The following is a 27,943-nucleotide window of genomic DNA, read 5'->3' on the forward strand; positions in this document are numbered from 1 at the left end:
TTTCTTGCTAAAAGCACTAGTTCTAAAAGCACTTCAAGTGTTTTTTCAAAATTAATTTGCATTTTTACTAAAGTTTGGTTCCAAAAACATTTTAACTAAAATTACTTTTAGTCGTTTAAAATCACTTGTCAAACAAGTTCTATAGGATCTTGCGAAATTCCTCTTGATCTCTTAAAATTGTAGGCATATGAGGGCTTTTGTAAGTTATTGCTTTCACTTTAGCTCTATTAAGTATCGTACTTTTTGGGAGTCAACCACTCATAGCTGGCTTTGCAATTGTAAACTCTCACTAAACTGCCGACGTGTCATGTGTGCGACGGACAGAAGACAATACCCGTAATGTAGTTTAGGGAGAAAAACTTACATGCACCATTATTTGTAGCACTCATCATGCAATTACGAGTGGTGAATGCTAAAGGAACAAACAGGTTTACACACCGGGACACCTCTGAATTTTTCCCGTACTTTATGTGCTACCAAGCTCACGCATGCATGTCAAACCACAATCTTTCGGATAACTTGGCAAATGAAAATCATGCGTGGGAAAAAATCAAATGTCAAAATTCAAAAAGCAAATGGCTACAATAGGTTAGAATCAAAAAATTCAAATCAAGAGATCAAATGGGTACAACTGGTATCAGATGCTATGACTAGTGACAAACAACAGCCTTGCAAGACAAGTCATCATTTACGGTCCAAATACCAAATTCTTGAAGCCGCTTATGAACTAAATCTGAAGCCATATCACTAGACCAAAAGACCATTTGTTTTCCATCCCCCAAAGATTCGTTAACATTACTGTTACCGATCATGAGACCAAAGCTTGTCTCGTTGAGACTCTTGACCTTCACACCCTTCTCTTCCAAAAGCTTTGCCATTATGTAACCAAAACTTATGCTCTGTCTTACTAGCAAAGCGTTCGCCATCGTTGCAAATTTGGATATAAAATCATCACCACCAATATTCTGAGCGAAGGATCTTCTGGCAAAGAAAAGTTCTGAGCTCTTCCCTATGTAGAAATCGTATGAGAGATCAGACTCAACAAAAAGGTCACTGCTGAGAGGAAGCATGTTCCCATCCACCACCCAGGCATTGTACCCAGATTCTAAACACTTTTTTAATACATAGACCTTGATCATTTCCACATATGAATCTTGGAGAGACATCAATTTGTAAGCTCCGACACTCTTCAGGAACTGGTTTGTACCAATCACCGGATGTCCTCTTCTTGCCAGATCAAACACTAAGTCAGATTCAGGGCCAATAAGTACATAGTTCCATATATTTAGACTCTCAAAGTGGCAGAGCAAGTTCCTTACTGCCAGCTCTGATACCCCAAATAGGCTCACAATAATAACGGTGTCATGTTTCTGCACAGAATTAAGAACAGATCCGAGTTCATCAAGGCTCCCAACAACTCTGTCAGGAAGTTTTTCTCTGAAACAAAAATCATACCACTTAAGATCACTCAACGGTTGCATATCCCAAAAATCTGAATCAAGAGAACTTTTATCCAGTATATGGGAATCAGGCCCAGCTGTTTTCCCATAATTAACACCAGCATCCCTGTGAGAGACACTGAGCGCTCTCTCATGCAAAAAATTGGTGTAGATATTAAAATAGCCACGAGTATGAATGAATTTAATGAACCAAGGTGTCCATATCTTCTCTCCCATCTTTTTATACCACCCAGTTGTCACCTGCACATGAAGTTAACATCTCAACTGAGGAATGAGTGAGATTCTAAAAAAACTGAAATAAAAAAAATTCTAGAAACCAAATTTCAAAAGGTAACAAAGTACCATGCCATCAAGAAATGGCTTAATGCCCTTTGCCTTGTGATCGTCATACCACATCCTAAACTCTTTCCAAGGTTTAGGAAAGAGAAGCTGACCCCAAGTGCCAACTAGTTGGTACAAGAAGAGTCGCGTTCTATCATCCATTTGTAGTTTGTTCCCATGTTTACCTATAAGCCAACAACAAATCAAATAAAATTGATCCATTGTAGTTTGCTACTGTGTGCCAACAACAAATCAAATAAATGGAAATTACGGAAGTAGGTTCTCCCTTTCTTTTCCATTCGTTTTCATGAATAAAAAAATAAAAGAAATATGTCAAGTTAAAAGATGATTTAATTGCAACCATATTTTTCCTTCACCAATTCATTCAAATCCAAATATTCAAAACTGAAATTTGATTTGCCTTTACATAATACAATCATGCAAACTAGTATCTTATAACATTCTTCCATAACCTACATTATTCAGATCAGAATCAGGTATCAGACAATGCTCAAAGTACAAGAAATTCAGTACTAGTACTAACCATAAGCCCTTTTACATTTTCCTTTTTGGGTAACTAAATTAGAAAAAAGGCATTCCAAGGTTGATATTCTAAAGAAAAATAAAAACAAAGAAAACAAATTAGGATGGTACCTGGGACAAACCTTGGTCGCTGCAGTGATGCCCCGTAGATGTAGGGACGATAGTTAGAGGCATTGTAATAGTAATTCACAATCAGACTTCTCAGAAACTTGTAATACAGCGGTGAGACCTCCAAGTCATCTTCCACAACAAAAGCAAACTCGTTGTTAGAACTAGGCCACCAGGCTTCCAACCACTGGGCCTGAAGGCCAACATTTGCAGTCCGGTAATGGACAAGTTTGTTCCCAAATTTCCACTCAAACCCATCCACAAACTCCAAAATCCGATGCGACTCCTGCAACTTTTGATCAATGTTTGAAGGGGGATCCCCAAGGGCAAAATGGTCAACGTAGACGTGGATATGGACCTCGTCAGTGAGGTAGTTAGCAGCAGCAAGGGAACGTAGGCAGCGAGCTACCGAGTCAAGTCGATTGAAGGCAAGGACCTTGATGATGAAGGTGAAATTGGGGTTAGAGTGAGAATTTTGGGGAAGCAGAGTGAATTTAGGGTTAGGGCTTGGGGGGGAGTGGGGAAGAGAGGAGTGGTAGTAGGAGAAGAAGAAGAGGACGGAGAGAGAAAAGAGGAGAAGTGGGAGGAAGTGTCTCCTTGGTCCCACCATTTCGGTAGGGCTAGGTCTGGGATTTGAAAGTAGAGAAGGTCATTATGTTTACGGTGAAGATGTTCAAATAGCTTTGAGGATGAATAGATTCAATGAACTAAGGTGTTCGTATCTTCTCTCCCATCTTTGTTGTCACCTGCACATAAAGTTCACATCTTAACTGACAAAGTAATAATACTAAGATTGGTTTGGTCTAATATGGGGTTAAGAAGATTGATTAGTTAAATAACACTATTTTGGGTTTGATTTACAATAAAATTGAATAAAATAAACAATTCTTATATCCTCATGGCATAAAACAGTAAATTTAAAAACATTCTGCATGAAATATTTAACTGTAGAAATATTAACAGTGATGTTCATCACAAATCTTTTCATATTGACCAGGTTTATAAAGTGCTATCCATTATAACAATCAAAATGTCAATTTCTTCTCTGTATAATTTTCCCTAGAATCACGTCAGAAACATACAAAATTCATGAGTTAACAAACAAATGTGAATACAGAGTTGTTCGCACAAAACCTATAAAAATACAAACTGAAATTCTATTATGCATATGTCCAAAATTGGATGCAGATATGGTATAAGTATCATATTGACAACTAAATGATACTTAAAAATAGAACTCAGGTTATCAATCTCTGTATCTAAAACAAACACAATCAAGACAGAAATCTGAATGCAAATTCAACTAAGTAAACGTGATAACCAAGATCTTCAATGAAACAAACACTAGATTCCACATACATGTTAATAAAATGCATATTTCAGCCTTTAGTCTCCATTTCCTGGTTAAAATTTTTATAGCATATTGGCACAAGTTAGTGAAAGGCAACTACATCATCGAGCTTTCAAAAATGTAGCAGTTTAAAATTCCGTGACATAAACATGGCTGGGAGCATTAAAATGCATGAGAAACATGTGACTGGAGAGATGTCTTGAATAATAGATCAAAACAATATATTAAAGCTAAGAATTTTTTGGTATAAAGGGATTAAAAAAACATATAAACTAGGAAACAATATCCCGGGATAAAATAGATTTAGTTCCGTCACCAAAATTTCATTCTTTAGTATATGCTTTCCTTGAACATAGGATCGAAAAGCACCGTCTAAACAAAACTACGGAAGAAAAGCCAAATGCACATTGGTTTCTACACTTCAAGGAAAATTTACAAACCAAATCAATTTGCCAACAAGGGAGTCGTCCTCAAATCATGACATGGGTTCTCTTTGTTCTAGAAGAACTTGTACATAATGTAATTAGCATCGTCGTCATAGCTAGTTAAGCATCCGTTAGACACCAAGCCCAGTTAAGCATCATACACACCATCTAGACACATTGCAGAACTACAGAACAAACAATAAATGAACCTTGTTTTCCACACTTCAAAGAAAGTGTACAACTTGAATCGATTTTCGGACAAGTGGGTTCTCATTGTTCTAAAAAAACTAGTGCAGAATGCAATCACCATTGTTGTCACCAGCAGTTAAGCATCATAACAACACCCAGGACCCAACCCAGTAAAGAATTACTTTTCTATTTAGTAAAATCAAGCTTTAATCTTCTGGTACTTAGTTTAATCAGCTACCCAAGAAATTTTCACAAACAAATTAATGAATTAAAACAAATAAATAACCCAAAAAAAAAAGAAACTTACTTGCCTGTTACTGCAATGCGAGAGTGATTCGGAGAGAGCTGTGAGAGATCCAGAGGGTGACGAAAATCAGAGACGGAGCTGGAGGATGCTCGTCGATGGCTTAAAGTTTCTAAAAGCGTTAACAAGTGATTATCATGAAATTACTTCCAAAATGTGTATCCAAAAAATACTTTAACTGCTTTTGGGACTCAAAGTCAAAATTAATTTCACGAAAAGCATTTTCAGTCATTTTAGAAGCACTTCTAAATGAGCCCCTTTATTTGTACTATGATATTTTTGGGCTGATAAGGTACACAGAAGTGGGTTGAGATAGACCAGCCCAATTTTATATTTGGCGGTAACGCTGAACTGGGATTGGGATTATTATCCAATCCATCGCAACTGTCACTGAACAAAAAAGAGCCCAAACAAACGCACCACCGATCGAAACAAAGGTCTGAGTTTTTCCACTTTTAGCTTCCATTGCATCTTCGGCCATCTCTGACCACTTTAAGCCATCGACAAGCATCCCCAGCTCCGTCTCTGATTTTCGTCGCCCTCTGGATCTCTCACCCTCCTTCTCACAGCTCTCTCCGGATCACTCTCGCATCTCAGTAACATGCAAGTAAGTTTTTTTTTTTGTGTTATTTATTTGTTTTAATTCATTAATTTGTTTGTGAAAATTTCTCGGGGTAGCTGATTAAACTAAGTACCAGAAGATTAAAGCTTGATTTTACTAAATAGAAAAGTAATTCTTTACTGGGTTGGGTCCTGGGTGTTGTTCTGATGCTTAATTGATGGGGACAACAATGGTGATTGCATTGCATTCTGCACAAGTTTTTTTAGAACAAAGAGAACCCACTTGTCCGAAAATCGATTCAAGTTGTATACTTTCTTAACTTTCTTTGAAGTGTGGAAAACAAGGTTCATTTATTATTTGTTCTGTAGTTCTGCAATGTTTTGTCTAGATGGTGTGTACGATGCTTAACTGGGTTTGGTGTCTAACGGATCCTTAACTGGCTGTGACGACGATGCTAATTACATTATGTACAAGTTCTTCTAGAACAAAGAGAACCATGCCATGATTTGAGGACGACTCCCTTGTTGGAAAATTGATTTGGTTTGTAAATTTTCCTTTAAGTGTAGAAACCAATGTGCATTTGATGCTGCATTTGGCTTTTCTTCCATAGTTTTATGTAACGTTTGGTTTAGACGGTGCTTTTCGATCCTATGTTAAGGGAAAGCATATACTAAAGAATGAAATTTTGGTGACGGAACTAAATCTATTTTATCCCGGGATATTCTTTTCATGTTTATATGTTTTTTTTAATCCCTTCATACCAAAAAATTCTTTCTTTAATATATTGTTTTGATCTATTATTCAAGACATCATTCCATCTCTCCAGTCACATGTTTCTCATGCATTTTAATGCTCCCAGCCATGTTTATGTCACGGAATTTTAAACTGCTACATTTTTGGAAGCTCGATGATGTAGTTGCCTTTTACTAACTCGTGCCAATATGCTATAAAAAATTTAACCAGGAAATGGAGACTAAGGGCTGAAATATGCATTTTATTAACATGTATGTGGAATCTAGTGTTTGTTGCATTGAAGATATTGGTTATCACGTTTACTTAGTTGAATTTGCATTCAGATTTCTATTTCTTGATTGTGTTGGTTTTAGATACGGAGATTGATAACATGAGTTCTATTTTTAAGTATCATTTAGTTGTCAATATGATACTTATGCCAGACCAGAGCTAAACAACAAAACTACTTCTGCATCCAATTTTGGACATATGCATAATAGAATTTCAGTTTGTATTTTTATAGGTTTTGTGCGAACAACTCTGTATTCACATTTGGTTGTTAACTCATGAATTTTGTATGTTTCTAACTTGATTCTAGGGAAAATTATACAGAGAAGAAATTGACGTTTTGATTGTTATAATGGATAGCACTTTATAAACCTGGTCGATATGAAAAGATTCGTGATGAAAATCACTGTTAATATTTCGACAGTTTCATGCAGAATATATGTTTTTAAATTTACTGTTTTATGCCATGAGGATATAAGAATTGTTTATTTTATTCAATTTCTATTTTTAAATAGGCATTGTTTAAATTAAAAGTATTTTATTAATTTAAACTGTTTAAATTACTTCTTATTTATAATTTTAGCCCTTGCACCACTTGGAGGGACTGCTGGTAGAGCTCATTGCAATTGCTGTAAATCCCTTACTTCCGTAATCCGGCACTTGGACGGACTGCTGTTAGAGCTTATAGCCATTGCTGTAAGTTCCATACTTCCGTAATACGAGCACTCACATTTATGATCTTTTGTGTTAAGTGTTGAAAAACTACTTGAGAATTCCATGGAATGGAAAGCATAACATCTTGGTTACTTGGAAAGTCAAATATACGGTCGTTACATTAACCATGGAAATGCAGTGTTAGCTGTACTATGAATACTATTATTTTTACAACTTTTTAAACAATTCAGAGGTATTTATTTTGACATTTTATATGTTTTAGTCTATCATCCCAAAACCTTCTCTGGCTTTCTCAGAAGGCTAGAGTGAAAAATAAAGAACAAGAATAAATTTTCGTTTTGATTTTTTCGTTCTTAATAATATGATTTTTCATTTTATTGCTGGATATTGACCTGAATATTCTGCATTGTTGTATTAGAGGCTAAGCAAGGGAAGCAACCTTTCGACATTGATCTCACACCCTATCACGATTAGAAGAATTGAAGCTACTCTATTGGCAAGAATGGTGGTATAACACGCTTAAGTATTTGTCTGTTTTTCTTTTGTTACCCATTACTGTGAATCAGTGGTGTGTAAAAGCCCATCCTAGAGTAAAAAGGAGAGCACATCCACCCTCAGTGGCACTTTTCTATTGTTTCTGTACTGTTCATCTCCTATCAAAGCAATTAGGTGATGTCTGCGTATTATGTATTACAGTACGTGTCGCAACTTGCCACTATTATGCAGCTTTCATATTGTCAATAATACAAAATTTTGACGCAATAAGAGCCAAACTAGATGTGCAGACTGCAGAGAAATAGAAAGGTACTAATGTTATCTATTTTGTCCATTATTATTATTAACTGTGTGATCAACTTTAGCTCCCATTGAAGTAAATGCAAACATGAAATTATAAGCTCTGATGTTCTCTCTAAATAATAAGCTTTTTTGACCTTTAGTTGGGTCAAGCAATTTTTCTAGAAACTGAGGAGTAGGCATTGGAAGTGGAAGCTTGACTTTTCCTTGTTGGCAACAAAGAGAATAAAGGGGCTCATTATTACTGGAGTTCTGTTTTAGAAACTCTTTTATCCAAAAAAGTGCACCACAGTAGATGCACTTATAATTCTTGTCTCCCAAATCCACATATTTCTGAACATTTCCCATTGGAAAATATGTGAAAAATGGAGTTAAAAAAAAAGTCAATATATTAGTAGCAAAGTCATAAATACATAACCAACCCAACAAAATTGTAAGTTAAAAAGATAGTTTACCTTTTTTATTTTTTTGAAAATTGGCTTGACCTTTACTAATTTGATTCGGATTATCAAATGTAACGACATTGGCACTTGTTTGAACTGTGTTTGCACTTGTTGAAGACACATTGTCAACATTTTTTCATCTTTTATTTTGAGATTCAAAGCTTGGTTTATCATAAACCTGTATGCCACTGGAAGAACCAACAATATGGCCTTCTTTTCATCTTTTGTTCTGAAGTTCAAAGTCTGGTTTATCACAAATTTGTATACCACTGGAAGAACCAACAATATGGCCTTCTTGTATCATTCTATTGCGTTTGCTATTTCTAGACCTTGTTAACATGGCTTAAAAACTGTTCAAACTCCAAAGAACAGATAATGTGTAGAGAACCCTAGAAAAAAAGTCAACTGTTAAATACTTGACTATATGTAATCTACAATCAACCAAAACAAATACATAAAAGTCACATTTCAAAACTATCATGCAAAAACCAATACCAATAATGATTCAGAAAATCTTAGTTGACTGTCTTTTACGATTGAAACTACACTATAAAATGTTAAATCCTTATGTAGACATGCAAAATAAAATTATATATTTATGCTTTAAAAGAAACAGTTCCAGAATTTAAAGCTCTTACCTTAAACACCAAAGGCCTTGCACCACAAAACCAAATGCTTTAAAATTCTGCGTTGCACAATTTTGTGAGAACCTGTAAAAATAAAAATGAGTCAGCATTAGAACGTTAGAATCAAACCATTCAGACTTCCATACAAAACAAAACCATCTGGACCCCATTTTTGTACAACAATCATTTTCATAAGGATTCGACGTGATCATGGAGTGCCGGCTGTCGACTACCTGACGCCCTCCCCCTCCTCCTTTATCCGGGCTTGGGACCGGCCATGTAAGACATGGGCGGAGTTTCATTTTTGTACAACAATCATTTAATCAAAATAACCATTTAATTTTAAACATTTAAAACCGAAGAGAACCAAACACGCATATTTGGAAAAAAAAATGGAGTGTTTTGAGTATCTAAACCTCACCCGCATCACTTATAAAATGTAGCGGTCCCAATGGAAAGAAAACTTGAAAAACGGCGTCCCAGCACAAACACAACATATTAAACAAACAAATGAAGACAAAAAAAATTTAAAAAACCAACTATGAACAATAAAATTCAGAAATCCCAGAACACAAAATAGCAAACGACATAAAAATTAGTAATAAAAGTTTTGAAAAAACAGACACCACTTGACACCAAATGGCTTGACGCCAACAACGACCCCAAAGGCAAGCAAAATCCCAAACCAGTTAAGAAAAAAATTAAGAGTCCATTCCTCTGTCATATTCTTTTCCCCTGTTTTGCTACCCCTAATCCCAAATGTGTCTTCGATGTTCTTTGTCCCGTTTTTCTCTCACCCTATTATCTCACTTGCAAAATCTTAACGCTGCTACTTTCCCCCGCCAGCAAACCCTCATCACCCTGTAATGCTATGTTCTTCCAAATCTATAACAAAAAAATGCATGCATAAACACGATAGAAATTTGCGAAAACCCACAACACAACCTAACTAAAAATCTCACGGATCGAACCCCCCCCCCCTCTCTCTTATCAAATGAATACTCCAAAAGAAATTCAATGGTTGATAACAACCCATTTAAAATTGAACCCCAAAAAATTAAAGGTTCTGACATTTAAAATTGAACAAAACACAATCCATACATTATAACAAAAACTGCATGCATAAACATGCTAGAAATTCACCAATACCCACAGCACTGACCAAGACCCACAAAATCAGTCAAAAGATACAATATACGGGAAAAAAGCTAAATCTGGAAAAGGAAAAAAAAGAAGGGGGCTGCAAATCGAAGAAGCTGAAAAGAAAAGGAAAAAGGGCGTTAAGGGAGTAGCCAAACAGCTTCGAAAGCAATTCAATAGTTGATAACAACCCATTTAAATTGAACCCAAGAAGCTTCTACCATTTAAAATTCAACAAAACACAATCTATACAGTCGGATAAAAAACAGTACCAGATGCGAGATTAGAAGAACTCACCAAAAACCAAAAAACAATTCCATCCAACAAAAGATTCAGGAAAAAGAATAAAAATTATATACCTTGTTCATAAAGAGCTTGCAAAGCTGCAGATAAAAACTGGAAAATTCGAGCAGCAACAGAAAAGTACACCCAAAGCTTGAAAAAAATTAAATCACACACAATCAGAAAAATAGAAAATTCACCAGTAAACATTTGATCGTATCCTTAACTTTTCCTGAAATCAAAAATCAAAATACATCAGAGAACCACGCATAAACCACGAAAAAAAATATATATTAAAATCCCATGTGGCAAGAAAACCAAATAACTCACCAAAGAACTTTAGATCGCATATCACGCAATAATGTTATTGTTAACATCCTCTTCGGTTCTATAAAATCAGAAAAAGAAAATTTGCACAGAAAACCCATTTTGATATTCTTATATAATTATAAACTCACATCATGTGGCATTTTTCAGATGCAGGAAAAAAGAAGAACAAATGAATTCCCACGAATGTAACTCTTAAAAAAAAAATAATAATTCTACAACAAAACCCAAAAGCGAGCAACCAAAGTTTCTCACCTTAAGCACAAATGTCTTCCAAAGCTGCAGACAAAAGTTCCAGAAAAATAAAAACCTGAATCCCCTGAAATTCAAAAGAAAACCTGATTATACACCCATATGCAAAACCCGATGGCACAAAAAAAAGAAAAAAAAATGAGAAGAGAAACAATTTCAATATAAAATCCATTTACAAATCGAAAATCCATTTACAAATCCATTTCTCAAGACCAACAACACAACCTAACTAAAAAAACTCACGGATTAAAAGTTTCTCCCCAAAAACCCCATCTCTGTCATCAAACGAAAACTCTGAAAACAACAACCCATTTAAAATTGAACCCAAAAAAATTAAAAGCTTCTAACATCTAAAATTGAACAGAACACAATCCATATAGTTGCATAAAAAAGTTGTAGATGCAAGATTAGAAGAACTCACCACAAAACTATCCACTTTGAGACCAGCAGAGGCGAAGAGAGGAGAGAGCAAACGGCTACGGAAGAAGAGAAGCAAAAGAAATGGGAAAAAAATTGGACCAAAAGCAGTGAAAAGGAATCACTGCAGAAAGCAAGAAAGAAAAGGAACCGGACAAAAATGTTGAAGGGCAAAGTTGAAATAACAAAAAAGAAGCAGGGGTATTTTGGTCCGCCCACTGCCCTAGAACAGTGCCACCCGAGTTTGGGTTTTAATATATATAGGGGTGTGATATCCAGACATCCCATTTTACTTCTCACACGTCTTTTTAATTTTTGACCGTCGGATCGGATGACTGGAAGAAGATCAATGGACAGAAATAAACAAGGGGTATGAGAAGTAATTTGGTGTGTGTGGATAGCACATCTTATATATAAATATAATTTGAAAAAATGAAAATAAAAATAATATAAAAAAAAAAAAAAAAAAAAAAGGACGGCAGCGCCTTTGCTTTTGGGTTTGGTTCGCCCTCTCCACTCGCAAGTCTCCGGTCTTCTGCTCCTTCCAATGTAGGTTTCCGCTCTGCACTTCCCTTCTGCCCCAAACGAAAGTCTCTCCGCCTCCGCCTCCGCCTCTTTCTTTTGGAGACTCGCAGCTGAGAGTTTGAGACTGCGACGTTACGTAAGTCTCTTAAAAATCCTAAATTTTACTTTTGCTTTCGCTAACCATTCGGTCGGCGGCATTCGTTCTCATATTGTCACTTTGATTGCTAAGATTAGATGATCATCTTCCTTTCGGGTAATAAGAATTAGATTATAGCCTATACTATAGGGATAGGATAATAGGATAATAGGATTTTTGCAAATTTCACTCCGAATCCTGAGAATACTGACATCATGTACGGTAGAGCGGGCCTTGATCGATTTAAGAAAGCTCAGTCCTTGGAACCCTTCTCCGTCAATTCCAATCCCAATCCCAAACCCAATTCCCCTTCCAAATCCAATCCCAAGCCCTCTCTTTCACACTCCCATCAACATCAACCCCCCCTCCCTCTCCCTCTTGCACCGCCCGAGGCGGCCCCTCTCGTGGAGCTGGGTCAGACCCACCAGCACCATCTCCCTCAGCTTGGTGCCGGCCAGTCCACTTGGAGGCCCCCTGACTGGGCAATCGACCCCCGCCCTGGTGTCTATTTTCTCGAGGTTCTCAAGGATGGTCAGGTTCTTGATCGCATTGCCCTTGTTAGGCGTCGCAACATCTTTGGCCGCCAATCTCAGACTTGTGACTTTGTGCTTGATCATCAGTCCGTTTCCCGCCAGCATGCTGTTGTTGTTCCTCACAAGAACGGAAGGTCAGCCACACTTTCTCTCACCTTTCCTTTTCTTTCTATTTACTTCAATTGCGTGCCATATATGTACTCTTTATTATCATTATTCTAATTGGATTGTTAGTGTAATTGGTTTGTACTTATTTCCATCTCGGTTGTTTATATCTGTACTCTGTGCTTGCTGTTGGTTTTGTTGACCAAGTGAAAGTTTGTTCTAGTTTGGGTTAGCCACTCTTCAAAACTTGTAAAGAAAAGGGTAACAGAACAATAATCTACTAACTTTATCTTCCCATCCAGATCATAGAGCTGGATTGGTTTAATATTTCTATGGTTTTTTATTTAAGAAAGAGGGTGGTCTTTTAGGCAATGCGAGTAGCCCTACGACCTGATCCGTCAAACACATGATTCAATTAATCATCTAGGAGCTTCATGGATTCACCCATTTCACCATACTGCTTGGCCATGGCCGTGTCTGTGTCCATTCAAACTCATGACAGTGTGCAGGCAATTGTTTTTTATTTCCCATGCTTTAAGTAGTTGTATGATGTTGGTTTCTGTGATCCGAAGCCATTTACAAGCTTTATCCCTTCTGCAGCATATATGTAATTGATTTGGGGTCTGCACATGGTACTTTTGTTGCAAATGAAAGAGTGACTAAAGATACCCCTGTTGAACTTGAAGTGGGCCAGTCTTTGAGATTTGCTGCATCAACTAGAACTTATGTCTTGAGAAAGAATGACGCAGCTCTTTTTCCTCGTCCTCCACGGCCTTCAGAGGTTAATCTGCCACCACCTCCTGATCCATCTGATGAAGATGCTGTTGTGGCCTATAATACGCTTCTAAATCGTCATGGTCTGACCAACCCTGACGTAGTGGCTAAGTCCCGCGAGTCTAGTGACTCAGCAGGTGCAAAAGGAGACAACCAGCGGCCAGAGAGGCCCTCTAAGAGAATTAGGAAGGCTAGAGTATCATTCAGGGATCAAGTTGGAGGAGAGCTGGTTGAAGTAGTTGGGATTTCAGACGGTGTGGACGTAGAAACTGAACCGGGTCCAGTAGGTGTAAAAGAAGGAAGTCTTGTCGGGAAATATGAATCCCTTGTGCAGGTTACAGTAATCCCCAAAGGGAAGGAACAATTATATGTCAAGGAAGGCAATTCTTCCCAAAAAGGCATGACTGAAAAATTACAGGAGGTCTTAAATAGAGTCAAGACTGCTCCGAAGGGTAGGATTTATGATGAGCTTTATGGGGAATCTTTTTCTGGCAAAGTGGGTTCGTCATGGGCATATCCTTCTTCTGTGGACTCGAGTGGTAGAAGACCCTCTCCAAGTAGAGATACTGATGGGAAGGCATTAAGCGTAAACCATGGAACTAACTCAAGTCACATTGACGATGACGAAGATGATTTGTTTGGTGATTGATTGAGGCAAGCACTCAGTGGATGGATTTTTGTTCTTATTTGGGGTCTGACAATGTTTTGAAAATTCAAAAAGATTATATGGTCTTGCTTCCTTGTGAATGGGAAATTAGTTACAGTTAATCAACAAATTTCTTAGTATTGGCATGGCCTGACCCATAATCTCCATGTCAGTTAATGTTAGGGGTGCCGCAAGTGCTAGTGCTAGGTAGGTCAGTTATTTGATCCCTGCTCAATCTGATGTGAAGTGGTTTATGCTGGTATATTATTATTAACCTGACAGGAAGTCTTTTGTGAGATGCTGATGTGGGTTGGCGGGTGGAGGGAGTCGCGTGGTTTTGTAGTAAGATGATCTGTTGGTATCTCCTCGCAATGTAGCCCTGCTAAAGACTCGAAACTTGTTGAGGATTGCTGCACATTTTAATGCATTAGGCTGTAGCGTGAAACCAGCCAGCTTATAATTTGCATGTGAATTCTGTGTTTTTTATACACGAATTGTGTATTCTTGTAATTGAACTACCAATGAATCATTTGCGTTATGATTAATAGAATTGTGTATTCTTTTTAGCCTCTCACATTTCTCTTTATTTTTTGGTCATCAATTGAATAAATCAAATGAAAACAACGGACGAGGTTATATAGTGGCGGATGGGAGGAGAAAAATGTGTGTTTATAATTTCCCTCCTTAATAGAATAGCAATGTTTCATGTGAGTAAATAATGTGATGTATGCGCATTAGATAAAAAATATTGAAAGTTTACAAGTGGAAAGAATCTCAATTGAAGGAAATTTGAATGGACCTTTGAACCTTTTTGTTCTCCATGCATTGCGCACTTGTGTTTATTTTTGAAATTTTGAATTAACAAAATCTCATTCGGGTTTAGGAGCCCCGAAGCGTAGGATCCGAATTCCATGAGCGTTTCAAAAGCTTTTGACCGACCATGACCATGACCTTGTTGGAAGCGTTGATATGATATCGATGAGAACCTTGAGGAGGAGAAACTTGGAGGGAATCTATTGCCCTGTTCGAAACTATTACAGACATTTGTCAGCCATCGCCAATGGACCCCAAGAGTCCCCTGTAACTGTTGGGTCGGAGGCGGCGAGGGACGCGTACCCTCCACCTGTTCATGAAATCCTGCAAATTTGTGCAGGAACAGGTGCACCCGCGGAAGGGAAGGCCTGCCATGCACACATCATACGTTTCGGATTAACAGCAGACACATTAACCTCTAATATGCTCATCAACATGTACTCCAAATGTGGTTTACTTGATTGTGCCGGCAAGGTATTCGATGAAATGCCTGAAAGGAGCTTAGTTTCATGGAATACAATGATTGGGTCACTTGCTCGGAATGGGGAAGAACAAGAAGCTCTTGGTCTTTTCTTGCAGATGCAAAGACAAGGAAACACTTTCAGTGAGTTCACCGTTTCAAGTGTTCTTTGTGCTTGTGCAGTGAAATGCGCTGTGTTTGAGAGTAAACAACTGCATGCTCTTGCTGTTAAGTTAGCAATGAATTTAAATGTCTATGTGGGAACCGCATTGCTTGACGTTTATGCAAAGTCTGGTTTGATAAAGGATGCAAGCTCTGTTTTTGAGTCTTTGCCAGAGAGGAGTGATGTTACATGGAGTTCAATGGTTGCCGGGTATGTTCAAAATGAGCTTTTTGAAGAGGCTTTGGTGTTGTTCCATAGAGCTAAAAGGATAGGGTTAGAACAGAACCAGTTTACAGTTTCTTCTGCTATTTGTGCTTGTGCAGGTCTGGCAGCTCTCATTGAAGGAAAGCAGGTGCATGCTCTGTTATCTAAAACTGGCTTTGGTTCGAATATATTTATCGTTTCCTCTCTTATAGACATGTATGCAAAATGTGGTAGCATTAGAGAAGCGTACAGTGTGTTTGAAGGTATGAGCGAGAGGAACATTGTTTTATGGAACGCCATGATTTCAGGGTTCGCTAGACATGCTTGCTCCCTAGAGGTGATGATCTTATTTGAGAAAATGCAGCAGATGGGTATGTTCCCGAGCAAAGTAACCTATGCTTCGGTATTAACTGCCTGTAGTCATCTGGGACTAGTTGAAAGTGGAAAGAAATATTTCAACCTTATGATAGCAGAGCACAATGTGTCACCAAATGTTGTTCACTATTCATGCATGGTTGATATTTTAGGTCGGTCAGGGTTGATTATTGAAGCCTATGACTTGATACAGAAAATTCCGTTTGGTGTTACTGCTTCTATGTGGGGTTCTCTGTTGGCTTCTTGTAGGATCCATGGAAATCTTGACTTGGCCGAGGTCGCAGCAAAGCATTTGTCTGAGATAGAACCTAATAATGCAGGAAACCATATTTTGCTGTCAAATGTTTATGCAGCAAATAAGAAGTGGGAGGAAGTTGCGAGAACAAGGAAGATTCTTAAAGAAAGAGAGTTAAAGAAAGAGAGAGGGAAGAGTTGGATTGAAATAAAGGACAAAGTTCACTCATTTATGGTTGGAGAGAGGAAGCATGCTAGAATTGATGAGATATATTCAAAGTTGGACGATTTGGTGACAGAATTGAAGATAATGGGGTACAAGGCTGAGACTGAACATGACCTTCATTGCGTGGGTGAAAGCAGAAAGCATGAACTTTTGAGGCACCACAGTGAGAAACTTGCTCTTACTTTTGGGTTGATGTGCTTACCTTCCAATGCTCCTATCAGGATCATGAAGAATCTTAGGATTTGTGGTGATTGCCATGCTTTTATGAAGATTAGTTCAAGTTGTAGGGGAAGGGAAATCATCGTTAGGGATACAAACAGGTTTCACCATTTCAAGAATGGTTATTGTTCTTGTGGGGAATTTTGGTGAAATACTTTTTTGGGTTCGGTTGCTTTTCGAGGGTCTAGTCCAGTCCAATTTACCAGCAATGGGATGGGAGCGCGAGAGATTAATCCAATGGCTGCTGATTTCGGATGTGCACTCCGCTGGCAGAGGTTAATCTGATCCGTCCGATGAAGATTGTTGTTGTGGCTGATAATTAATACACATGCAAATGGTGATGGTCTGACGTAGTGCCTAAGGCCAGTTGGCGTGGTTTTGTGATTATACATGAACATATGCGAGTGCAAACAAGCGTGGGCAATGCGGTGTATCCAACTGAAGGTGATTGCCTAATTAGTAAACATGTAAGGCGGTCCTTCCTCTTTTTCTTTTTGGAATGAATTTATGATGAGAGTAGAGATTGACTAGTACCACCAAGTAATTAGTTGTGAACAATATGAAGTGATTAATATTAATTTGTGAGGACTGAGGGGGCCATGCTGCATTAACAATTAATTAAACAAGAAAAATATTAGTTTTGGATAACATAGACAATGATATAACAATATCTAATTAATCAAAACAAGTACATTCTTAATCCTCCTAACTTTAACTTTAATGCTGATATCACGATCATTCCGTCTTTTGTCATAATATAATTGAACGTTGAACAACTAACATATATATATATATATTGAACAATTAAGACACACACACATATATATATATATATATATGGGTCTTTGACGAATAATTAGCAGTTAGCTCATCCATCTTAATTTCAAATGAAGAGATTGAAGGGACATATGGATGGGCCCCTGCTCTCTAATCTGATTACAATTTACATGATATTATATGTATCATCATGGGGCCGGCCCTGGAGCCTTTAGAATTATTGTATGTAAGATTATCTCCAGCCGATTGTTAAAGGTTATATTTAGATTTAAAATTGACAAAATCGTTCTTCAATTCTTTGGTTAAAGGGGATTTGGCTAAAATAGTCAGGCCAAAGTTTGGACCCAGGGCAAATAGCCCCCAAAAGTAATAAAATATAAATAGTAAAATATAGCCCAACAAAATTGGAGATGAAAATTTTAACCCTAAATAGTCTTTAAAATATTAATCTTTGGGGGACTAAAACATTGTCAAGGGCTATGTCTAGACCTTCATTATGTATCTAATGCAATTGATTTGCTATGGAGTAAAAGTTAGCCAAAGAGCGATTACACTGCGCACGTACGAGTGAGATAAAATAATGGGTGGAGCTATTTACACTTTTTTTTTTACTTCCTACACGTCTTTTATTAACTTTTGTTTTTCGCTTTTTTCAATTCATTCGATCCAACGGTGAAAAAGTGAGTGAAGAGTGTGAGGAGTAAAAATGTGTACCAACCAAAATAATATATATGTAGAATATCCCAATTGCGTTGGTAGAGAAATTTATCACGTATTCGGAATTCAAATACAAGTGGAGGGACACAAAATAATATATTATTTTAACATGAAACACTGTTTGAATACTTGACACTTGAAAAAATTTCTCGTACTGGTACAATATAGAGAGGTGTGGAGTTTGAAAAATATACGTATGAAAGTCTTCTTAGAACTCTTCAAATGTTTGATACGAGTCAATTTTGTATGTATCAAGTGTTTAATGTAATGTCTACTAGACATATCTGGACAGTTTGAGTCAACAACACTCGACATATTCTCTCAATATAACTCATCAGATTATTTCAACATATGTTGATATTTGTTGATATGTAGGCACATGATTTAATTAGCGACAACAAACCTACTAAATGTTTGATAAAATACTTCAGTAAATAAACAAGTTTTATATTTTTTGCGCTCCTCCCTTTTAAGAGGAGGATGCATGGTTGGTTGAGACTCGAGACTGGAAAGTGGGGGAACCAACCGACAATGGGGAGGCATGACAATCCGATCAGCGTGACTGCAGAGAATTATTCAGTATGTTTGAAATTCGGTTAGTACATTACATGTCATTATATACATATAAAAATATTTGAAAAATAATTTTTTTTTTACTTATATAATAATACGTGTATCATCTTGTGTTTCGAAACACTGAAAAATTTCAAAACTGAGACTGCGAGTGCGAGAGATGTAACAAACGGTAAAGGATGAGACACGTGGCTGACATGCAGATAATCAAGTAGCTTTGCAATTGCTAGCCTAGCCTAGAGTAGAAGAAGGAGGAGGAGAACGTAGCTTTACCTTAGAAAGTGGGGGAAATCATCATGATTGATGAGGAAATGGGAACTGGGAATCAATTAATTAATGGGATCTTCCATTATTTCCTTTCATTTCAATTTCAACGGAGAGATGAATATAATGTTAGTAACTACGCTAGGCAGAGGAGGCTTAATCAGTTAGAGTAATCAGTAAGATGTGATGATCTGGTCCCACGCGATGAGCACGATGTTTCAGTACTGGACTACTAGTAGGAGCACTCTTTTGAGTTTTTCTTTACTTTCTCCTTGTTTCTTTAAGGCCTTCTCACTTCCCACTTTCAATCTTCTTACACATATATTATATTGCTTTGCTTTTTCGTAATTAATTAGTTCAATTCTAATCTAATTTTAATAATTCAATCAGAGATAGAGCACTAGGACCCCATCGCCAGAAGAGACCTGTTGATCCCGCTTTTCCTATCATTATTTATTAATTCCAGCAGTTTATTATATTTCATAAAGAATAATACTAGAAGGACTAAATTTGTAAACTAAATAATATGAAAATTGATAATTAAATTATTACTTAAATGTTGATAAATGTGCTCAATTCTATTGGTGACATATCATTTAGTTTGCAAATTTTATCTGCAAATTTTATTTATAAATTTAGTCTCCCTAGCATTATCAAATCATAAATTATGCAAGTCTTATGAATAATGCTCTTTTCATACATTACCATGTTGATTAATCCCAACCAACACACACTGCAGACAGACACACACTCTCTCTCTCTCTTGTTGGTGCATGTCTCACACTCAGAGCAGTCACAGTAGTACTTGATTCTAGCTACCAAGCTTAGCTAGCTAACAGAAAGTTATTAGTCATCTCTCATACTCTCTCCCTCTCTCCGTCTCTTGGGATTATATGCATGAGATGTATACCATATTCTATATATTTTCACGTTGCTGCATCTCATCACGTTAAAGCCCCGGCCGCTCGCTCTTTATTGTTGGCTAGTACATACTTGAATGGCTTCTCATCAGAAATTATTAAACATCGGATTTGCTATTTTGGTTGCTCAATTATACAGTTGCTCTCTCCAATCCATCGATCAGTCCACTTGATCGCTTGGAATCATTTGAAGGTAGTTAAATTAATGTGCTTTTTCGATCGACTGTATATATTAGTGCTAGCTGCTGTTGTTGCCTTGGAAGTCAACAATGTTCCTTCAGCTCAATTGTTTACTTGCGGTACGTACCTTCCTTTTGATCATTATAATTCTTAGTTACCATTCATTGGAATAGTTTTGGCCATGTATGTATAAAGTTGCTAAGTCGTCCCAGTCCCATTTACTATACTCGATATTGTTAATGATATATGCATTTTAGTATAAACATAGGGAAACTGGAGTGTGATTATTTGACATATATACATAGAATTTAATCATCAAACTAGCTTGCAAGTTAACCCTATCCTGATATAATTAACTTGAAAAGTTCTTGTGTGTGTTTGTGTGTGTATTAAGATAAATAACTTGAGTTAGGGCAATTCTTGGCGCAATGAAAATGTTGCTCTTTTATGACGGGAGTGTCATAGATTCGAGTTGTGGAAACATCTTCTTTGCAAAGTAAGGACAAAGCTGCACACGATAGACATTCCCTCCGCCCCTCGTAAAATGAATAACCTTGCTACCTTAGGTCACCTTTTATATATAACTTGAGTGCCTTTCAGTTCTGTTATTCAGAGATGAAAGAAAGATTCTGCCCTACTTTGCTAAAGGATAAATACATAATGTCCAAAGGATACTGTAAGGCAGGAGATCGAGCTTTAACAATTATTTACAAGTCAGCTAAAAAGATGGGGAAAAAATTTGAAATTCCAATTGAATATATGGACAAAAGAAATGAACAAAACCATCTTATATATGGAGCTTGTGGAGGGGCTCTTTATCAATGTCAAAAGTGAGTCCGTCCCTAAATAGCTAAATGGTCTCCACCCTCCACTATCTATTTATATAAGAAAAACTAATGAAAATAATTTGAAAACTTTAAGTTTTAACAATAATAACAAAATAAAGGGTAAAGTGAATAGTACCATGATTGACTTTTAAGTGTAAAAATGTGATTTTTCGTTAAAATGAACAGTACCGCAGACTTTTCGTTAAAACTCTTATCTATCTGTATATATATATTCGTCTTTACATATATACACATAACTTGAGAGGCCGTGCGCACTCATATATTATAATTTTATATGTATTCAACAAAGTTGGCGTCATAAGTCATATGAGCAGAGAGTAGATTGTTTATGGTGTTCTAGCCAAGCTACCTTTAATCGGCAAACGTTTCTTGCGACCGATGCTTCTCTTTTCTGATAGATAGATAGAATATATATACGTATGAACTAATTAATATTCTATTTTTTATACAAAAATGTTTGCATTATTCTTTCTGACCTGCTAATTGGAAAAAAAATGTAGGGCTTTTTTCCTATCTGAATAAGAAAAATGTAGTAGTACTGTTTGTAGTGCCACATTAGCACTAACTGTATGGTTCCTTTTTCAAGGATATATACATATCCAGGCCAAAAGTGGTTTAACAGTATAAATTAGGTCATGCGATGCGAGCCATGAGTTTCGGGTTGAGTTGAGTTGGGTTGGATCATATATCGGACTAAGAATTGGAACATACTAGGTATATAATATTTTATATATATACATATAGGAAGCTTTTAAGAGAAGGGTTCCATTTTTTTTATAAAAATAAGCATTAGTTGTGGGATACATACTTTATCGAACTTTAACGATCCAAACCGTTTATTTTTTCAAGTTATACATCACATATCATCCTTGCAAAATATTAACCAAATTGAAGATATTTAAAATATCTAATTGGGTTAAAAAAAATTCACGAATACTTTGTTATATGATAAACAATGAAATTTTATTTTGATAATTAAATAGGCAATTGAGTTCTAATTCAATTGAATTTTTGCACGGATAATCTATGAATCGAGATTTACAAAACAAATGGTTCAGATTATTAAAATTCGATGTGAAATGAGTCCCACACCTGATCCCTATTTGAAAAAAATGAGAATTCCTTTACATAAAGAGCCAGTATAATTATATATACAAGAGAAACAACCATATATATATAGAGAAAATTGTTATTAATACTTCAAAAATCTTATTTGACACTCAAAACTTTCTATAATTAGAAAGAAAAATACACTTATGAGGAATGTAGAATGAGATTTTTAAAGTGTTAATAATAATTACCTATATATGATGGACACAGATATCTCCTGAGCTTCTCTATGCGAATCCAGCGGACCACATAATCGTGGCCGTTGATCCAAATCGTGCAGTCATGAATCCAAAGCTTCTCTATGCAAAATGGCCTTTTTTCTTCATCTTTCCCTGGGAAGTGCCGAATTGCTCTCTTAACAGAAGATTTCAATTCTGATGTGGCTGTCCGCATTCAACAACAACATTTCCTATGTATCAGAATGCTCCTAACATGGAGGCGTCGAATTGCTCTTGACAGAAGATTTCAATTCCAAACAAAATTAAGACAAATAATTGATGACCCAATTTGAAATTTGATCCAAATTCAACAATCCAATTATTTAATTTTTGTTTTAATAGAGATTCTTCTTTTCTGGTAAAAAAACCCCGGTCGAACTGGAGGAAATGGAGGTTTTTTTTTTTTTTTTTTCAGCCATGGTGGCGAATTAGAAAGCATGGGTCAGTGACTTGGAGCCGCTAGTCGTCGGAGCCGATGCGGCAGTCGCGTTCAACAGGAATTTGAGGGGGTTTTGGGGCTTATGGACCACTTGGGCGGCTGGAACATGGTGCTGAAGTTCGAGGCGGAGGAGCATTCCATCTGGGGGAGCGAAGGAGAACATGACAGAGAAGGAAATGAAATGCCGAAGAAAGAAGCTAAAAAAAAAAACTTTGATTTGGGGAAAAAAACTTGGATTCATGACCGCACGATTTGGATCAACGGTCAAAATTATGTGGTCCGCTGGATCCGCATAGAGAAGCTCAGGAGAGGATCTGGATATCCTATATATATAATGCTCGCTCACTGCACTGCATGCAAGTGATTCCTAGCAGTCGTCAGTCACCAGTGTCTAGTCCAAGTGGCCGCGTTTCACCTCCTTATAATTAAATGAGTTTCAGCCACTCATTAATCCAATTCGTCCACTAATACAAATACATCCACAAACGGTGTAACTTCCAAATTAAACAAATGTATACATATAAAAATATTAAAAATTATTTGCATGGCATCCTTACTTCCTTGTGTCAAATTTCAACACAAAAGAGTTGAAAGAGAGTAGTTTTGAGAGTTCACGGATGCACTGCTGATCGAGTCTGACTACTCTCAGAGCAAAATTAACTCCTCTTGGTTTTAATTTCTTGTTATTAAATTATTATTAGTGCAATTAGGAAAACTCTCTGTACTAGTTATTTGCTCTGTGTGTGTATATTTATATCTTATGTATGTATAAATTGGAGGAGTTGCAGGTGGATTAACAATGTATGCTGATGTTGGTGGATCCTTGACACCTTGTTGGGCGGACGAAAGATGATCATCAGGTAACTAAGGGCCATAAACCCTACTAATTCCCAACGTAATCATATTCTTAAATTTCTTATATAGATAGATGGAATTTCCATGATTTTTATCTTAATTTGTGGATTTTGACGATTCAAACTTGCATGTTGGTTCGGCTTCTGAAACAATCAAAATCAGCCTCCTACCTCAGCACTTGTTCATAATTTGAAACCATTTAACAGCTAATTATTACTAATTAGTTGATATTTCAGCTTCATTAACTAGATATTTATGTTATTTTTTGGTAAAAAATATATGTGTATATTTGGATTTGACCACGCAAATTGCTTTGGTCTGTCTGGTGAATTAGCTGGCTAGTTAATTAAAATCTCCCCGCCATATATCCTTGCAATTTACAGTTTTGGTTCCCTTAATTTGGAAAAATATGCATAAATCATTTACTGAAATGTTTATGTTTCAATAGTATCACGCATGAATAGATACTTTTCCCAAAATGCACTATCCATATATATTTCTTATTTTCAAACATATACAGCATACCCTTGGGATTTTAGCTAATCTCTTTCAGAAATCAGGAAAAGCCAAAGGGTATACTGCTGCACAAGTATTTTGAAGGGAGAACCTGTAATCATCTCTTGTTAAAAGAAAGTACCAATCTGACAATGAAGTTTATGAAAATTGGAACCAAGCCGGACACCTTCTACACCGAAGAAGCTACCAGGTACTAGCTTAGCTATGACTTGTTTTCCCACCGGTGTTCCATAGATGACATTGAATGGGTATGCATAGAATCGATTTCCTCACACATACGTCCTCACAGGTCACGTTCATAATGAAAATGCTACTTTGTGCTTTGGTTTTATGTATTAAATTTCTTGATTTATGTGCTGTCCTCGCAACAGTATTATTTCAGCTGACTTTGCATTCACTATGTGTGCAGGACCGTGATTTCGGATGCACCCAGCGACTTTGTCATACAAATTAACAACATCCATTATCTTCTCCATAAGGTAGTGATCAGATCATTTACAAGGAATAATGTTTTGTGGAAATGCACCAATTTCATTTTCTCATGTAGTCACGGATGTGCAATAAGAATGAACATTTCACTATTTTTCCGAATTTTATAAAATCATACACCAAACTAATACAGCTAGCACTTCTTCTGCATGTATACAACTATACATACACAAGTGCTTGCTCTTGGTTAAGGGATAATTGTGCTTTTGTTAGCTGCAGTTTCCACTTCTTCCAAAATGTGGCCTCTTACAACGGCTTTGCTCTGACTCTGGTGATTTGGAAAAGGTCAGCATAAAGCTTCACGATATTCCAGGAGGTGAAGATGCGTTTGAAATGTGTGCGAAGTTCTGTTACGGAATTACGATTAATCTCAGCGCCTATAATTTTGTACCTGCATTTTGTGCTGCTAAGTTCCTCCGAATGACCGAGTCAGTAGAGAAGGGAAATTTTGTTCCAAAACTCGAGGCTTTCTTCAATTCATGCATTCTTGAAGGTTGGAAAGACTCCATTACTGCACTACAAACTACAGTGAAGTTGCCTGAATGGTCTGAGAATCTTGGGATCATCCGAAAGTGCATTGATTCAATTGTTGAGAAAATCCTTACTCCTCCAGCAAAGGTCATATAATGCTCGTGAATATTTTATTATTATGCTTCTTCTGTCAGCAATCGGTTTGTTTTATTCTTCCTTATTGATTTGCTCAAACTAAGTAATGTTAGTCAATTTTAATTTTCAGGTTGCATGGTCCTACACTTATACCAGACCTGGCTACACCAAAAAGCAACATCATTCTGTCCCAAAGGATTGGTGGACTGAGGATATATCAGATCTTGATGTAGACCTGTTTCGATGTATAATTACTGCTGTTAGAGCCACGCATGTGCTGCCACCACGGCTCATTGGGGAAGCTTTGCACGTCTATGCTTGTCGTTGGCTGCCAGATACCACAAGAACACCTCCACAAACAGATGAGGAACTCATGGAAAACAATCGAAGAATTGTTGATAGCGTTGTGAGTATGATTCCCGGAGATAAGGGAGCAGTTTCTGTTGGTTTCTTGCTAAGGCTTATTGTAATTGCCAATTACTTGAGAGTATCCCCAGCGACAAAGACTGACCTGTTAAGGAGGTCTGGTCTACAACTCGAAGAGGCAATGGTGGATGACCTGATTTTTCCTTCAAACTCGCCCGCTGACCCGGAATTTTACGATATTGACTTGGTTTTGGAAGTGTTAGAAAGTTTCTTGGTGCTATGGAAAAGACAATCCCCTGCAGCTGCTTCTGAATTGGACAGAAGTGCTCAGGTTTTAGGAACAATGAGAAAGGTTGGGAAACTCATTGATTCGTACCTTCAAGTTGTTGCCAGGGATGTCAACATGCCAGTTTCAAAAGTGGTATCTCTGGCTGAAGCTTTGCCAGATATTGCAAGGGAAGACCATGACGGCATCTACAAGGCTATTAACATTTATCTAAAGGTATGTAAGTATGTAGTTGATTAATCGAAGTGAATGCCATTGCCATTTAGAATTTATGAGTATAGTTAATTACTAAATGCTGATTGACTAATCCATTTGATGAAACATATGTATTAATAAGTAGGAGCATGGTGATCTAAGCAAGGCAGACAAGAAACGCTTGTGCCGCATTTTAGACTGCCAGAAGTTGTCGCCTGAGGTACGCGCTCATGCTGTGAAAAATGAGCGGCTACCATTGAGGACTGTTGTGCAAGTCCTCTTCTTTGAACAAGAGAGGGACAGAGGTTCCAACTCCAGGGCAGCAGCAGCAACTCATGATCGTCATAAACATAAGCCACTGCCAATAACACCCTCCCTGTTCCATGAGCCAGGAAAACAAACAATGCCAAGTAGCAGAGAATCGGATAGTCAAAGTCATAAGCTAAAATTAGGAGCAGCAAATGTTCATGATAAATTCAGTAGTAGTACCACTGGAAAGAAAGATAATCAACTGCTGCAAATGCAAAACAAAAGATCAGGCGGAAAGTTGGCATTGAAAAACGAAAGAAAGGGTGTCAGATTAGAAACGCAACAAGTAGATCATCAAGGACATAATATGGGAAGGGAAATCGTAAGAGGAGGAGCATCTGGATCTGCAGGTGCAGGGAGCAAGTTGGACGCTAAGAAGATGATCCAAAGGGGAAGTAGGCCGGGCCATGGCCACGACAAAGGCAAAGATAGATAGCAAAAACGTACAGGAACATCAATCATCCTCGTTCCCATTGCACTTCATGTAATTAAGTTTTTCTTTTTGTTTGTTCCGTATTCCTCTGGAATTGGAGAAAATGTTTCAGTTCTGAACCATGTTATCTTATGATGAGTCCTCTCCCCCGTTTGTGCCATACTCTAAAACATAAAAGGGTGGGAACTTCTAGCCATGGCGCCAATGTCGGTATAGTTTTACCAACCATAAGAAGAAGACTTAAAACCATTCAAAGCTGCTATTTAGTACTATGGTCTAGTGATATTTTTTTTCACTTGTAAGTGAGAAATCTTGTTTGATTCTCCCAAATGACGAATTCAAACTAAATTCAAGTTAATCTATTGCAAAGTTTAGCCCACTACCCTCGCTCCTTAATATAGATAATATTGAATGATTCAAATTCTCATTCTATAGAACTAGCATTTGCCTACACACTTGATGTGTATGAACATATTTTTTTTAGAAAATGATAAGGAGAGAGGGAGGGAGAGAGAGAGAGAAAGTGGGGGGAGTGGGATGTTTTTGTTTTTGTTTTTGTTTTTTAATATTGAATGTATTTTAACATGATGAGACTTCAATAAAAAAAACAGTAAAATTTAGACCTGTGAAATTACATTATTGCCCATCATTTTTTTTATGTGATAGAAAACTAAGTAGTTTTTTTACCTTCTTTTAATTGATAAAAAAAATTTCATTAATTAATAGAAATATGTTACAAAAAATTAATTAATCGTTTGAATTTGAGAGTAAAAACTCGTTAATTTTATTGAGGCTTTTTGATTTCTTTGATTTATGCACAACAGGTGAAAGTGGGAAAAAGACGACGAAACTCTTTTTTCTTTCTTTGTCAGCCGGGAAGGTGCTCTCAATGCACTTGTAAGTAAACGTGTCTTTAACTCGATTGAAAGAAAAAAAAAACTAATAAAAATAACTTGAAAACAAGTTTTAACGATAAAAAAAAAATAAAAGATAAAATAAATAATAAAATAATTGATTTTTTAATATAAAAATATAATTTTTCGTTAAAATAAACTATACCGGAAATTTTTCGTTAAAGTTTCTTAAAAAAATTTACAGAGAGTGCCATCTGAATTATAAGAGGGGCTTAAAATAAAATAAGGCTAAAGTACAAAAAACTACCTAAACTATTGGTGTCATGACACTTTCA

At 36.8% G+C, this 27,943-nt stretch overlaps 4 protein-coding genes across 26 annotated transcripts; 3 read left to right on the forward strand and 1 right to left on the reverse strand.

The window, feature by feature from the left end:
* Window positions 1-493: 493 nt before the first annotated feature.
* Window positions 494-11,378, reverse strand: LOC126586017 (uncharacterized). 15 transcript variants are annotated; one of them, XM_050250699.1, is made up of 8 exons: window positions 11,245-11,378; window positions 10,827-10,890; window positions 10,575-10,632; window positions 10,322-10,397; window positions 8,835-8,881; window positions 2,436-3,178; window positions 1,803-1,966; window positions 494-1,700 (listed from the first exon to the last, which is right to left on the reverse strand). In XM_050250699.1, exons 6-8 carry the CDS (start codon window positions 3,040-3,042, stop codon window positions 651-653), a joined length of 1,821 nt encoding a protein of 606 aa, XP_050106656.1. In that variant the 5' UTR covers window positions 3,043-3,178; window positions 8,835-8,881; window positions 10,322-10,397; window positions 10,575-10,632; window positions 10,827-10,890; window positions 11,245-11,378; the 3' UTR covers window positions 494-650. The 15 variants fall into 15 exon arrangements, with proteins under 15 accessions (XP_050106656.1, XP_050106648.1, XP_050106654.1 ...); XM_050250691.1 differs by having other exon boundaries at window positions 8,835-8,906; XM_050250697.1 differs by lacking the exon at window positions 10,322-10,397 and adding an exon at window positions 10,445-10,476.
* A 336-nt stretch (window positions 11,379-11,714) lies between these two features.
* Window positions 11,715-14,525, forward strand: LOC126587025 (protein phosphatase 1 regulatory inhibitor subunit PPP1R8 homolog). The gene is made up of 2 exons (XM_050251995.1): window positions 11,715-12,568; window positions 13,140-14,525. The coding sequence occupies exons 1-2, from the start codon at window positions 12,117-12,119 to the stop codon at window positions 13,960-13,962; spliced, it is 1,275 nt and encodes a 424-aa protein (XP_050107952.1). The 5' UTR covers window positions 11,715-12,116; the 3' UTR covers window positions 13,963-14,525.
* Window positions 14,526-14,607: 82 nt separating this feature from the next.
* Window positions 14,608-17,241, forward strand: LOC126587023 (pentatricopeptide repeat-containing protein At5g04780, mitochondrial-like). Its single transcript, XM_050251994.1, has one exon. The coding sequence runs from the start codon at window positions 14,929-14,931 to the stop codon at window positions 16,801-16,803; it is 1,875 nt and encodes a 624-aa protein (XP_050107951.1). The 5' UTR covers window positions 14,608-14,928; the 3' UTR covers window positions 16,804-17,241.
* A 2,590-nt stretch (window positions 17,242-19,831) lies between these two features.
* On the forward strand, window positions 19,832-26,900 carry LOC126584790 (BTB/POZ domain-containing protein At5g47800-like). 9 transcript variants are annotated; one of them, XM_050249135.1, is made up of 7 exons: window positions 19,832-20,203; window positions 23,488-23,559; window positions 24,108-24,260; window positions 24,480-24,549; window positions 24,773-25,177; window positions 25,296-26,033; window positions 26,158-26,900. In XM_050249135.1, exons 2-7 carry the CDS (start codon window positions 23,549-23,551, stop codon window positions 26,755-26,757), a joined length of 1,977 nt encoding a protein of 658 aa, XP_050105092.1. In that variant the 5' UTR covers window positions 19,832-20,203; window positions 23,488-23,548; the 3' UTR covers window positions 26,758-26,900. The 9 variants fall into 9 exon arrangements, with proteins under 9 accessions (XP_050105092.1, XP_050105093.1, XP_050105097.1 ...); XM_050249136.1 differs by having other exon boundaries at window positions 19,832-20,097; XM_050249140.1 differs by having other exon boundaries at window positions 19,834-20,203; window positions 24,115-24,260.
* Window positions 26,901-27,943: the final 1,043 nt, after the last annotated feature.

Source organism: Malus sylvestris, chromosome 10 (genome assembly GCF_916048215.2).
Source record: "Malus sylvestris chromosome 10, drMalSylv7.2, whole genome shotgun sequence".
NCBI classification, from domain to species: Eukaryota; Viridiplantae; Streptophyta; class Magnoliopsida; order Rosales; family Rosaceae; genus Malus; species Malus sylvestris.

Coding starts and splice junctions, on each gene's coding strand:
- LOC126586017 (XM_050250700.1), bottom strand. CDS start 3,042: ATGGTGGGACCAAGGAGACACTTCCTCCCACTTCTCCTCTTTTCTCTC. Junction 1,967..2,435: donor GCGACCAAGGTTTGTCCCAG/GTACCATCCTAA, acceptor GTTGGCTTATAG/GTAAACATGGGAACAAACTA. Junction 1,701..1,802: donor AGCCATTTCTTGATGGCATG/GTACTTTGTTAC, acceptor CTTCATGTGCAG/GTGACAACTGGGTGGTATAA.
- LOC126587025 (XM_050251995.1), top strand. CDS start 12,117: ATGTACGGTAGAGCGGGCCTTGATCGATTTAAGAAAGCTCAGTCCTTG. Junction 12,569..13,139: donor GTTCCTCACAAGAACGGAAG/GTCAGCCACACT, acceptor TCCCTTCTGCAG/CATATATGTAATTGATTTGG.
- LOC126587023 (XM_050251994.1), top strand. CDS start 14,929: ATGATATCGATGAGAACCTTGAGGAGGAGAAACTTGGAGGGAATCTAT.
- LOC126584790 (XM_050249135.1), top strand. Junction 24,261..24,479: donor TACACCGAAGAAGCTACCAG/GTACTAGCTTAG, acceptor CTATGTGTGCAG/GACCGTGATTTCGGATGCAC. Junction 26,034..26,157: donor CTATTAACATTTATCTAAAG/GTATGTAAGTAT, acceptor ATTAATAAGTAG/GAGCATGGTGATCTAAGCAA.